The sequence below is a fragment of the Miniopterus schreibersii genome, assembly GCF_964146895.1.
Source record: "Miniopterus schreibersii genome assembly, chromosome: 4".
NCBI classification, from domain to species: domain Eukaryota; kingdom Metazoa; phylum Chordata; class Mammalia; order Chiroptera; family Miniopteridae; genus Miniopterus; species Miniopterus schreibersii.
The window spans coordinates 45,437,093-45,451,598 of NC_138105.1; the positions used below are offsets into that span (position 1 = coordinate 45,437,093).

At 40.8% G+C, this 14,506-nt stretch overlaps 2 protein-coding genes across 2 annotated transcripts in view; one reads left to right on the forward strand and one right to left on the reverse strand.

Moving 5' to 3' along the window:
- Nucleotides 1-14,506, reverse strand: part of SH3D19 (SH3 domain containing 19) — a 142,592-nt gene that overhangs the window by 111,506 nt on the left and 16,580 nt on the right. The window lies entirely within an intron of this gene.
- PRSS48 (serine protease 48) lies at nt 1,205-7,672 on the forward strand (the record flags this gene model as incomplete). The annotated part of the gene is given in 6 exon segments (XM_081134003.1): nt 1,205-1,262; nt 1,431-1,593; nt 3,581-3,846; nt 4,677-4,846; nt 7,338-7,490; nt 7,496-7,672. Coding segments are annotated over 6 exon segments (987 nt in total).

The following is a 14,506-nucleotide window of genomic DNA, read 5'->3' on the forward strand; positions in this document are numbered from 1 at the left end:
CAGGCACCCTGCTCTCCCTACATAGCAGGGGATGCCTCATGTTCCAGCTCCTCCCCCTGGGTTCTTCCTGCTGCTGCATTTCTAAAGTCTGGTCCCTTCAGTGCCTGGCCCTGGGTGAAGACCAAGGAGAGAAAGGAGTGAAGCAAAGGAATCCATCTAGGAAGAGAAGCTGATCCTGCTCCGCTCCTCTGGCTGCTCCCCAGTAGGCATCTGCCTCTGAGCCTGAGTCCAGGAAACATGAAGTGTTGATTCTGAGGACAGAGACATGGGCCATGCTGGCTTTGTCTTCCTGCTGTCACTTGTGCTGGGTAAGCCCCTCAGGTGGGCTAGGGAGGGGAGAAGGGGAGGGTTTTCTGGTTCAAGAAATTATGGTATAGAATAAGATGACACTTCACCTATGGGACCTTATGTATAGTAGTGTGCCCTGAGAGGACCCTATATGCCAGGCACCTTTCTAAGTATCTTAGATATAGCAGTAAACAAGAGGTCTCTGCCCTCCTGGGGCTTATAAACAATGCACATATTGAATATGCAAATTATATAGCACGTTAGAAATAAATACAATGAGAGGAAGGGGCATGAGGAGTGCAGGAACTGGAGACTTGTAATTTTAAATAGGGTAGTCAAGGAAGGTTTCATTAAGAGAGAGTCACATGAGCAAAGCCTTGAAGGAGATGAGTGATTCAGGAGGATCTAGGAAAAGAACATTTCAAGCAGAGGAAACTGCAAGTGCAAACACTGTTCAATGACTTCAGGCCTAAGCTTTTCATTTATTTTTCTGGCTCATGGCAATTTAAAAGTAGGGTAGGCTGAGACATAGCCAAAAGATAACAGGTGGCAAAAAAAAACAAAAAAAAACAAAACCACAAATACTGCAAAATGCCAATTCAGTTAAAGAAAACAGGACAGAAGAAAACAGCTTATAAAAACCTCAAAAGCATCTGAAGGCAATATTGTATTTACAACCTAACATCTTGATATTCCTGACGATACCCTGGAATCGCCAGGTAAAAATTAAATTATGTTCTATGTATGCTGCTAAAGAAGGCAGGTAGGTATGTAATAATTATCAAGATTTCCCACTCATGGGTAAACATTTATAAAAATTTTGCCTTTAACACCAATTTGAGAAATTTAAATGTGTGGAAAGCCTGTTCTGTTCAGTGAATTTAGATATTGTGTTGTTATATATTAATGACACGGCATGTCTGTCTTAGGGTCTTGCCCATGCTCTTCTTCCAAAAAGAAAGATCTGCAGTCAGGTGAGTGGTTTCCATTTGGGCCCAAAACTGTTGGGTTTGGAACTGGAATAGGATGGCATATGGAAGCTAGGGAGGATGCCGGTCCTAGAGTGGGATTTGGGGGATGAGGAGAAAATGGGGACAATGGGACACCCAGATCCATATTTCCCTCTCTCCTCTTTCTCTTAGTGTGTGGACGACCTGTATACTCAGGCCGTATTGTGGGGGGACAGGAAGCTGTTGCAGGGCACTGGCCTTGGCAGGTCAGCCTGCACTACGGCGAGACTCACTTCTGTGGAGGTTCCCTCATCAGTGACAGGTGGATACTGACGGCAGCGCACTGCATACAACAGTGAGTTCTAGCTAATGACTAACACACGGATAGGGTCTCAGTGAATATTTAAATGATTTCATGGATGAACCAACAGACAAATGAGAAGTGGCAAGATGAGTAAACAGAAGGAAACCCTAGGTCACCTTGGACTAGGGACAGGACAGAGAAGTAGAAAAAGAAATAGTGAAAATAGGTACTGTATTAGAAATTTTTCTTACTTTTTGACAAATAACTTCCTAAACACCAGTCAGGGCATTTTGTCTTAAGCTTGGGGGTCATAAACACAGTCTGAGCTTTCTCTTAGAACTACTGCTGTCAGTGAAATAAAGTGCCATGTGGAGAGTAGCCCCTAGGGAGAGGTCCATGTAAAATTAATGTTTCTAGCCAATAGCTAGTGAAGACTCGAAGCCTGCCAACATAAGTGAGTTTGGAAATATCCTCCCTAAGTCGAACCTTGAGATTGACTGCAGCCCACCTTGACCACAGCCTCATGAAAGATCTTGAGCCAGAGGCACCCAGCTGAGTCACACCTGATTCCTGGCCCACAGAAACTGTGAGATAAATATATGTTTTAATCCTCTAAGCTTTGTGGTAACTTGTCATTCCACAATAGATAACTAATGTACAGAGAAATCAAAACAACAGGACTTTTCAATAACAACACTAAAAGCTTACAGAAAAGAAAAATAACTTTAAAATACTGAGAGAAAATTATTTCTAACCTAGAATTCTACCCATATACAAACTATCAATCAAGTGTGGGACAGAAATAAAACATTTTCAAATAAACAAAACAGCAAAAATATTACTTCTCATGCATGCTTTCTCAGGAAGCCACAGGAAAAGGTGCTTCACCAAAATAAAGGGGAAGAAAAGAGAGGAAAACATGAGATCCAGAAAAAAGGGGATACAACATAGAAGAGAATCTCAGGAAAATAATGAAGGAAAAGCACCAAGATTGGAGCAATAGGGCAGAGAGCTCAAAAAACAAAAAGTATTGATAGACTGCCTGAAGGCTTTAACATACTGAAAGATTTATACTTCTGGCAGACAGTTTGGGGAATGAATGATGAATTAATGATAGGTAATTATAAAACTAAGAAGACAAATAAAGAAATGAGACTATACTATTAACTCCAGGACAAGTAAAACATTTTATAAGAAATGTATTTACAGTACCCAATATGGTCCAGTGGTGAGTGATGTTTACATAGTCACAAGAACATACACATTAAATACTTACCTAATAAAAAATCGTAATACTTGGTTAGGAGGATGATGAAAAGGAAGTGGGAGGTTAGCAGTGACTGTTGGCTCAATCTTTGCCTTTCACAATAGGTATACAATAGTCTAAAAAAATTTAACAGCAAAAAATAGGGTTTCTTGAAAATACAAAGGAAAATAGCTAAGAGCTGAAAGTGATTGCCTCTGGGTAAGTGTTAAGTGCGGGCAGTAAGGCAGAGAGCTTTATTTATTTATTCATTCATTCATTCATTCATTCATTTAGTACTTATCAAGCTACTTGACATTTTAAATTATATATATGTATATAATTTTATATATATATAACATTGGTGATTATATTTTGCTTTAAATTGTTATTTAGAAATAAAGGTCTAGTGCTCAGAAATAAAAACCGACAAATAATAAAAAAGAACAATGACTATTAAGCATAGAGATGATGCCTGAAACCACAGAGAATGGGAGAGGTGAACAAGAGAACCAGGGAGAAAAAGCAGGACAAAATGCTGGCCATACGCATGTAAGATGAGACCATAGAAACAGTAGACAATAAAAACAAAAAGAGCAGTCAGGAAGAAGGAAGGAGAAAAGCAGACAAACCAACCCTAGTCCAAGTTGGAAGCAGCCTGGTTAATTCCGAGTCTGTTACCCCTCTTTCTCATGGAGTGCTGCTACTTGCTACACCTAGACAGCTTGTTCTGACCCAGCTATAACTTATGTGCATGCTCCACTTTTATTATTCTCCTCTTTCTCTTCCCCTTAGGACCTGGTTTCCTTTCTCATATACTGTGTGGCTGGGATCGATTAAAATAGGCAATGCAAATAATGGTGTGAAACATTATGTGTCCCAAATCATTTTCCATCCCCAACCCCAAAATACAACTGCAGATATTGCCTTATTGAAACTGCTCTCTAGAGTCACCTTTACTTCTTTCATCCTGCCTATCTGCCTGCCCAATATCACAAAGCAGTTGACAATTCCTGGCTCTTGCTGGGTGACCGGATGGGGAAAAGTTCGGGACAATGCAGGTGAGCATGGGTAAAGAAAAGGGTTGTTTTATATGTCATCCTCTTGTACCCATTCCAGAATATTCAGATTCTAGACACATTATTACTAACGTAAGTATTTTTCAACAAAACCAAATTAACCTATTCATATTATCTGTAAGTCTTCAAATAAAATATATATTTTGCCACTTATATTTATTTACTCATCTCCTGCCTAGAGTCTAGCTTTAGCTGCAAGAGCAGATACTAAACACATAATTACCTCTCTGAAACAGGTTAAATAACCAGATTTAGCCCAGGCCAGTGTGGCTCGGTGGTAGAGAGTCAGCCTGTGCACCGAAGGGTCGTGGGTTCAATTCCTGGTCAAGGGCACATACCTGGGTTGCAGGTTGGTCCCCGGCCCTGGTAGGGGCCAGTGCAAAAGACACCAGTCTCTCTCCCTCTCTTCCCCCTCCCCTCTGTCCCCCCCTTCCTCTCTTCCACTCTCAAGATGGAGTAAAGACAAGACAGGGAATTATCTGGGAGCAGAGAAGTGGGAAAGGAAAAAGGTTTAGAATACTTTAGAACACTCGTATCTTTTCTTAATCAAAATATATCTGAATTTCTCTTTATTTGGAATGTCAAGAATACCCCACCTTGGCACATTAGAAAAACTTCAAACAAATAGAGACAATTTTGAATTATCCATTGTTTTGGATTAAGTGTACTAAAAAATTCTTCCACTAGCAAATATGATTGGAAAGTGATTATATTCTGCTTTTGGATTCCCATTCAGAAATTTTGTACATCATGACTGAATGCTGCCCCTACACCTTTCTAGACTGCTTTTCCTTTCATTCCTATCTTTACAGGTAGTGATAACACTTCCACCCTCCAGGAAGCAGAAATAGCCATCATAGACCGCCAAACTTGTGAACTTCTCTACAACCCACTCAGCGCCATCGAGCCAGAATTAGAGAAAATCATCAAGGAAGACATGATTTGTGCTGCTGATACTCATAAAAATAAGGATGCCTGCCAGGTTAGGGTTTACTCTTGAAATTTTTTAACATAAGGTCTTGAAGTGGATCCAGGTAGTCCTATCTGTAAACAACAGTGGATTAGGAATCAGGAGATAAGGGTTCTGACAATAATTCTTGTGTTACCCTGGACAAGTCACTTAACATTTATCTACAAATTTAACCTCTTCAATCGTTGATCTAGAGCAGGGGTGGAGAATCTTTTTTCTGCCAAGGGCCATTTGAATATTTATAACACCATTTGCGGGCCATACAAAATTATCAACTTAAAAATTAGCTATGAAAAAAGCTCCTAGATTTATTGAATTTCAAGTCCCGCCTGCATTTGCCTTGGCAGGGCCAGACCAAATGATTTCTCAGGCCATATATGGCCCACAGGCCCGATGTTCCCCACCCAATCTAGAGCAATGCTAACCACTGGTTATTGGGTTTTACAAACTCGTAAATTTTTCTAAATATATTAAGAGACTGATACAGAATTACCAACTTTTTTATTTTTTCAAGTAACAGCATTTCATCCTACATTTAAAAGATGTCATTCCACTGTCTCCTGATCATAGCTGTCTGATGAAAACTCAGCCATCAGTTGTGTCTTCCTCCATTGAGTGTGACATGCTGTTTTGCTCTGGCTGCTTTCAATTTTCCTTCATATTTGATTGTCAGAAGTTTGATTCTGATATCTAGGTATGGTTTTCATTGTATTTATTCATTGGATTTGTTGAACTTTTCATTTTTTAATGTTTTTATCTTTCATCAAAACTTGAAAATTTTTCACTCATGATTTCTTCAAATATTATTCTACCTCATTTCTCTCTTTTCCTCTTCTGGTTAAAACCACAAATTCGTAAGTTACACATTTTGATATTTCCACACAGAGTCCCTGAATCTTTTCATTTTATTTTTCTCTTTTTCTGTTCTTTGGGATATTTTTTAATTAATCCATATTCAAGATCATTGACTCTTTCTCCTGTCATCTATATTTTCCTGCTAAGTTCATCTAGTGAAATTTTTCAAATATTTTTTTTGTTCTGGAGTGACTGTTTAGTTTTATTTCTTCTCTCTCTTTCTCTCTCTCTCTCTCTCTCTCTCTCTCTCTCACACACACACACACACACACACACACACACACACTCATATGTACACATGTGTGTGTGCATGCACATACTTTTCTATATCTCTACCAAGATTTCCTACCTATATATTCATTATCTGCAAACCAAACAATGAGACATGGCCTCACAATCACTAGAATGGCTACAATCAAGATAGATAATGACAAGAGTTGACAAGAATGTGGAAAAACTGGAAACTTCATACACCTAGTAGGAATGTAAAATAGTGCAGCTGCTTTGGAAAATTGTCTAGTAGTTCCTCAAAAGGTTAAATATAGACTTACCACATGACCCAGGAATTTTACTCCTACGTATACACACAAGGGAAAATAAAAACATATGTTTACATAAAAACTTGTACATAAACGTTCCTAACAGCATTATTCGTAATAGCCAAAAAGTGAAACAACTCTAACGACCACCAACTGATGACTAGATAAACAAATTAGTATATCCATATAATGAGATATTATTCAGCCATTAAAAGGAATGGAGTACCTATACATACAACAACATAGATGAACCTTAAAAAGAGTATGCTTAATGAAAGAAGCCAGACACAAAAGGTGACATATTATTCTATTTATATAAAATGTCCAGCATGTGCAAATCCATAAGGCACAAAGTAGATTACTGGTTGGTCTAGGGCTGGGAGGGGTCAGAGGAAATGAGGGTGACTGTTAATAAGCATGGAGTTTCTTTTGGAGGTGGTGAAAATGTCCCAAAATGTGTTGTGGTGATAGTTGAGCAACATTGTGAATATACTAAAAATCACTGACTTATACACTTTAAATGGGTGAATTGTATGTTATGTGAATTATAACAATAAGGTTATTATAAAAAAGAAAAGCAAGATTAAGAGACATATCACCAACTATTTACTATCACTATCATTTTGTTAAGAAAGGATTATTTTGACACTAAAAAAGGCAATAAGGACCTAAGGATATAAAAATAAGGGCAGTTTATTCAATTGAATAACTTTAGTGAAAACACTCATCACAATTTCAATTCATAATGAGTATTTTGAAACTACTGATATATAGGGGTGGGCAAAAGTAAGTTTACAGTTGTGAGTATGCAAAACAGTGTTTCTTCTTATATTATTATTTATTAATTGCTGTATTATGTATTTGTATTATAACTGTAAACCAACTTTTATCCATCCCTGCATTTAGCTAAGTTATCTGCCAATTTCAAATTCTATGATTCTAGGATTCCTGTGATCTCCCCCTAATGCAGTGGGAATTCCAGCTTCCTCCAGAGTTCTATAGCTCCATAGTATCCACTGCCCCATTCTAAGAAACTCTCCACCTCTTATGACCACACTCCTATTCATGGTCTTTTTCACACATGCTCATGACCTTTATCTCTTCCTCAGGGTGATTCTGGAGGGCCTCTGTCATGTCACATCGATGGTGTATGGACCCAGATAGGGTTGGTAAGCTGGGGATTAGGATGTGGTAAAACTCTTCCTGGAGTCTACACCAATGTGACCTACTATCAAAAATGGATTAAAGCCACTATCTCAAGAGCTGAGGTTTGGGGGCCAACAATCTGGATTTATCTGACTTATTGTTCCCTATTTTGCTGTTTTCTCTGGCTCTTCTGGGACCCTCCTGTGCCTTTGGGCCTAACATCTTACCAGGAAAGTATGCAGCAAAGCTAAAGCTATTGGCCAAGTACAGGGCTACGAAGAGAATGTATGGAGAATAAGCCCCAGTACAGAGAACTCAGGACAGTCACTGGGAACTCTGGATAACTTCATTAAAATAATTAGAAATAATTCTGGTTTTGAACTACTTGATTCTGGAAGTATGGTTTAATGGCTGGAATGTGAACAGCTGAGAAATAAGGCTTCCACCTCTGTGCATGGCATTCTTTGTCCCTGACTATGCATCTTGCAAGGCAAGAAGGATGCCTTCTATGAATAAGTATTTATGGGGGGAAAATAAATAGCTACTGGAGAAGCAAGCAAGAAAAAAAAAGTATCTGTGAAGGCAAAAGAGAAGGTTCTCAAGGAAATAAGTTAAGGGTTTACTTCTTGCCCATGGGCTGCATTATGGGCTTCTCACCTGGTCTATATTTCTTACCTCCTCTACTATCCTATCCTTCTGCTCTGTAGCAAGGGGTCTACTAAGAAATCCATTTATGTAGTTCAGCTCTGGGAAGTTTAGAAATTTTTACTCTTTGAAATACTAATGTAACCCACTGCCAAAAATGGGTTAATGCCATGATCACAAGAGCTGAAGTCTTGGGTTTCAATAATCTGGACCAATCCAGGTTGTTTAATATCAATCCTATAGTAAAGTAGTTTCAATGTTTACAAGAAAAAGATTGTATTTCTTACTTAACTAGATGCTTCCTTTGTTAAACAAGCAATCACATGACCTACACTATTTCCCTCTCTGTGTAGGCTTCTAGGAGCTCAGAGCTGTTTTAAACTTGAGCTCAGTCATTTTTATCCTAGATTATCTGGTATAATTCCACTCGCACCCCTTTTATTTAAATCAGCCATTTCTCATTTGGATGAACTTAACTTTTATCACATCTGTGTAAGTCAACCTTCAAAAACAATTTTTGAGATAAATACATTTAATAAGATTTGGAAACATAAAATCCTTGCTAACCCCTACCCTCACCTCTCATCTGGGCTGCTGCAATAGCCTCCTAACTGGCATTCCCATATCCTTTCCCTCACTTATACCTATGTCCAACTCATTTATTCTTCACAATATTCAGACTAATGTTTTAAAAATTAAGGTATGTTTTTATACTTTTTCCCCCCCTGTCCTCTACTTATAGTACTCCAACTGCATCCATTTCACTGCTCACAGAATAAGGACTAAAGTCCTTAACAGGACCCACCAAACCCTGTAGGATTTGACACCAGCCTGCCTCTTCAGCCTCATTCAGTATCATTCCATCCCGCTCTACATACTTTCACTTCCTCAAATGCTCCAAGCTCCCTCTCATGCTGAACTTTTGCATCTGCTATTCTCTTTCCTGCTGCCTTTGCCTACTTAATTCTTACTGTGTTCTTCAGATCTCAGTTCACCTTTCACTTCCTTAAGGAGGCTGTCCCAGCTCTCTGGACCAGAACAAGTCCCCCTAATATATATTCTCATGGCACCATAGAGCCCTCCTTCATAGGACTCAACATCACTATAATTTAACATGTGTTTGTATACTTTTTTACTTAATGTATATCTGTCTTACCAAAATGTTTGGTCCATGAGAGAAAGAAATTTGTTTTTGCCAACCACTGTATCCCAATCTTAAATATTTGCTGAAAAAATGAATGAATAACAAGCAACCTCTTTGTTTTCCCAACTGAGAACCTGGGGTTTTATTTACTGAAGTGGCCCAGAACCTGGCACAGTGTCTTACACAAGTAGGTTTTCAAATACTAAATAAAAAAATGGAAAAAAAGAGTGACTCAGCTCATTCTCTCCAACCCTAAGGAACAAAGTAGAGAAGAGTATACAAAGCAAGTAAATTGAAAGTTTCAAAGGCAAGAATTGATGCTAAGCAAGCTCTAGAATGACACAGAGGGCAAAGCAAAATGGCAGCTGAGAGAAAAGAACAAGAGAAAGAAAAGAGGGGGGCCAAGGAGAGAGGACAGACTAAAATAAAGAACCAGAAACCAACAAATGTATGAGTCAGGAGGACACAGCAAGAAGACATAAAGAAAGTCAAGAAAGCCAAATATTCCCGCCTATCATTCCCCAGAGACCAACAAATGTATGAGTCAGGAGGACACAGCAAGAGGCCATAAAGGTCAAGAAAGCCAAATACTTCCACCTATTATTCCTTTAGACCTTAGGAAGCAAATGTTCCACAGCATGGCAGGTGGCAAAATTTATCTCATGAACCTAGAGTTGAAACTTGAAACTTTTCAAGGGATGAGCCCATTCAAGTAGAAAGAAGGGGATATTGAAAGAAGAGGACAATGTAACTTCACTGTCCTGGCTGTATCAGGATAAGCACCTGACTTAACAGCTGCCCAGAGGGTTGTAAGGCAGGTGGTCTAGCATCTTACTCAAGAGATGTACTAAATACTTGAAGCCCAACAGATCCCTTCTCCTGGGAAGTCTGAAGGTCAGCATACATTCAACAGTATTAAGTGCCCATGACAATAAAGGCACCATTCTAGGCACTAAGGATACTGAAGTACATACAACACACCAAGACTGCCTTCAAGGAGTTTACATTCCAGTGGAGGAAGGACGATATAATCAAATGCAAAAGAAATGTTTATTATAATGTCATATACAGGAAAATCTGATAAAGAAAAATGAAACAGAAGCAGCAGAGAGTATCAGGATAAGTAATTCCACTTTAGATTAAGTGGTCAGGGAAGTTTCTCTAAGGAAGTGACATTTTAAAGAGGCCTGCATGAAGGAGAGAACACACACACACACACACACACACACACATACACACACACCCCCCTGGGAACGAACATTCTAGGCAGAAAGAACAGCAAGTACAAAGGTTCTGAGGTAGAATTATAGTTGGTGTGTCTAAGGAAGAACAGAGAGGTCAATGCTGGAACACTGCAAGCAAAGGGGGAGAGGGGTAGAACTGAGACCAGTTCTACCCAAAGGGGGAGAGGGAGCCATGCTCCTCTAAGAAGGATCGAGCAGGTGATGCAGAGCCTGGGAGGCCTCAATAAGAACTCTGAATTTTATTCTCAGTGAGATGAGAAGGCACTGGAGGGTTGAGAGCAGGAGAATGATGAAACCATAGAACAGAAAATCACCATACCATGCTAATGGGAGACTGCAGAGGCCATGAAGGGGCTAGGATGGTAGGTTAGTCCATGGTAGTTAGACAAGATGCGTAGAGAATAAGAATCAGCCCGGCTGGGCGTGGCTCAGCAGTTGAGCATCGGCCTAGGATCCAGGAGATCGCAGTTCAATTCCCAGTCAGGGCACACGCCCGGGTTGCAAGCTCGATCCCCAGCAGGGAGTGTGCAGGACGCAGCCGATCAATGACTCTCATCAATGATGTTTCTATCTCTCTCCCTCCGTCTTCCTTCCTCTCTCTGAAATCAATAAAGATATACTTAAAAAAAAAAAAAAAAAAAAAGAATCAGATACCAATGCACTAATAAGGAAAACAGTAGAGGGCTACCGTACCCTGAACATCAGTTAGGAAGGTGTGATTTTGCGGGACTGTGTGCTGTTTCTTGTCTTCTCTTCTTGATACCTTAGAATAAGGTCCTATAAATGGAAGTGAAGAAAGACAGAAGCCCACACTTCCTTTCCAGGTATCTACTTTACAATTCATCACTAAGACACGTACCTTACTTCCTATTTGTTTTTTCCTCATACTCAGACCAATGTTCTTCTCATTCCTTCATGTTATTTCCACCTCAAGGCCTTATTTTATTTGTTCCCTGTACCTGGAATATCCTTCTCTTGTACACCTCAATCCATTTATTTCTCTCCATTGATTGGAAAAGGAGGCGGTAAATATCTGAAAAAACCATTGAAAGAACCCTAGGAAATGGTTTTAAATCCGTTTTTAGAAAATGAACAGGAAGTGTTTCTCCAGCTTAAACAACAAGACTAGTCTGTGATGTATTTAGGGCTCTCTAAAGATCTTCTAAATAATTCCTGTGATTATATTTTTTACAAAAGCTCAAATTGCCCAGCTGGGCATGGCTCAGTGGTTGAGCATCGACCTAGGATCCAGGAGATCGCTGTTTGATTCAGGGCACAAGCTCGGGTTGTGGGCTCGATCCCCAGTTGGGGGCATGCAGGAGGCAGCTGATCAAAGACACTCTCACGATTGATTTTTTTTTTAATTTACCTTTACTGTTGAAAGTATTACAGATGTCCCCTTTTTTCCCCCATTGACCCCCTCCACCCCACTCTGGCCCCCTCCCGAGGCCTTCACCACACTACTGTCTGTGTCCATGGGTTATGCATATATGTGTATCACCTCTTTGGTTAATCTCTTCCTGTCCCCACCCCGTTCCCTCTGAAATACATCAGTCTGTTGCATGCTTCAATGTCTCTGGGTCTATTTTGTTTGTCAGTTTCTTTTGTTCATTAGCTACTTAAAGACCCTTCAACATTTCATTTAACACTGGTTTGGTGGTGATGAATTCCTTTAGTTTTTCCTTGTCTGTGAAGCTCTTTATCTGACCTTTAATTCTAAATGATAGCTTTGCTGGGTAGAGTAATCTTGGTTGTAGGTCTATGCTTTTCATCACTTTGAATATTTTTTGCCACTCCCTTCTGGCCTGCAAAGTTTCTGTTGAGAAATCAGCTGATAGTCATACAGGTGCTACCCTGTAGGTAATTACTGCTTTTGTCTTGCTGCTTTTAAGATTCTCTGTCTTTAACTTTTGCCATTTTAATTATGATGTGTCTTGGTGTGGGCCTCTTTGGGTTCCTCTTGTTTGGGACTCCCTGGGCTTCCTGGACTTCTACATCTATTTCTTTCACCAGGTGGGGAAAATTTTGTCATTTTTTTCAAATAGGTTTTCAATCTCTTGCTCCCTCTCTCCTCCTTCCAGTAGCACAATGATGCAAATGTTGGTACACTTGAAGTTGTCCCAGAGGCTCCTTACACTATCTTCATATTTTGGGGGGTTTTTTTCTTATTGCTTTTCTGATTGGGTGTTCTACTTCCTCATATTCCAAATTGCTGATATGACTCTCAGCGTCCTCTACCCTACTGTTGATGCCCTGTAAATTATTCTTCATTTCAGTTAGTGTATGCTTCATTTCTGACTGGTCCTTTTTTTATGTTGTTGATGTTCTCACTAATTGCCTTGAAAGTCTAAGTTCCTTGAAAGTCTCACTAAGTCCCTTGAAGCTCGCATTAAGTTTCTTGAGCATCCTTATAACTATTGTTTTAAACTCTGTATCTAGTAGTTTGCTTGCTTCCATTTCATTTAGTTCTTTTTCTGGAGAGTTCTTCTGTTCTTTCATTTGTGACATGTTTCTTTGTCTCCAAATTTTGGCTGCTTCCCTGTGATTGTTTCTATGTCTTAGGTAGAGCTGCTATGAATCCTGGAATTGGTAGAGAGGCCGTGTGTAGTAGGTGTATTATAGGGACCAGTGGCTCAGCCTCCCCAGTCACCTGAGCTGGGCATTCTAGGTGCTCCCCTGTGTAGGCCATGTGCAATGTCCTGTTGTAGTTGAGCCTTGATTGCTGTTGGTGTCACTGGGAGGAACTGACCCTCAGGACAATCAGCTGTGAGGACCAGCTGCAACTGCAGTGGAAGAGCTGCTGTGCAGGAGACAACCCTATGGAGCAGGATTTGCTTTAGTGGATCTGTGGTGGTCACTGAATCTGCTCCTTGAGTGTGTCACTTGTGGATGTAGTAGGGTTGTAATCTGGAGTGGTCAAAGCTCACCACCGGGTGCACTGTCTCTGGGGCCTCCTGGGAGATGCAAAATCAGCCTCTGCCTGTGCCCTACCCAGAGCCACTCCGCATGAGCTACACAGCAATCTATAAATGGCTGCTGCTAGTGCTGGGCTTGGAGGTGCCCAGGAGAGGCCAAGCTATGAACCAAGGTGGACTGCTGCTAGTGCCAGGACTGTGGCCACTTATTGAGAGCTATGGGGCAAGGTGAGGCCAGCTGCTGCTTGTTTGTGAAATTTTAGGAAAGTCCGAAGCATAAGGCAAGAGAGGCCGGTTGTATGGAAAAGCCACTGGAAATGGCTTGGATGAGCTTGCAAGTAGGGAAGGGCGGGGGTCTCAGGGAATTACCAGGGTGGGCAAAAAGTATGAGCCATGTTTATGGAGATTCAGATATGGCACCTGCCTACCAGCTCTGTGGGAGGAGGGTTCATCAAAGGAGCAATGGCCTCTGCCAGCTCTTCTGTCTGTGAGAAAATTGCCCCTCCAGCTCTCACCCTGATTGCAGGCAAGTTAATTTCTCACTGAATGTCCCAGATTCCTTTCAAGCTGCTGCCCCAGTGCTGGAGCTCAGAGGGAGTGAGTCCAAGTAAGTCCATGTGCAGGCTCTTTAAGAGGAACTGCCTGGGGCCAGCAGCCTCTGTGCCACTCAGCCACAATCCCTGCTGATTTTTACAGCCAGAAGTTGTGGGGACTTCTCTTCCCAGCACTAGAAGCCTGGGCTGGGGAGCCTGGGCTGGGGCTGGGACCCCTGGCTCCTCCAGGTAACCTCCAAGGTCAAGATATCCCTCCTGATTTTACATTGCCACTGATGGGTGTGGGACCACTCCTGGGACCAGCTCTGAAGTGGATTCTCCCCTGGACTACAGCCCCACGGGTTCCACCCCATGTCTCTGCTCCTCCTACCAGTCTGGATGTGCTTCTTCTTTAATTCCCTAGTTGTAACACTTCTGTTCAGCTAGATTTCAGGTGGTCCTGAATGACAGTTATGTATTTCAGATGTAATTTTGATGTGGTTGTGGGAGGCAGCAAGTACCGAGTTTACCGATGCTGCCAACTTGACCAGAAGCCCCAACATTAACACTCTTGATGGCCTCTTCATGTTTTAAAATTGTGCTAATCATCCATTCCACCAGCAACAAAAGCAAAAACAAAACAAACCACAA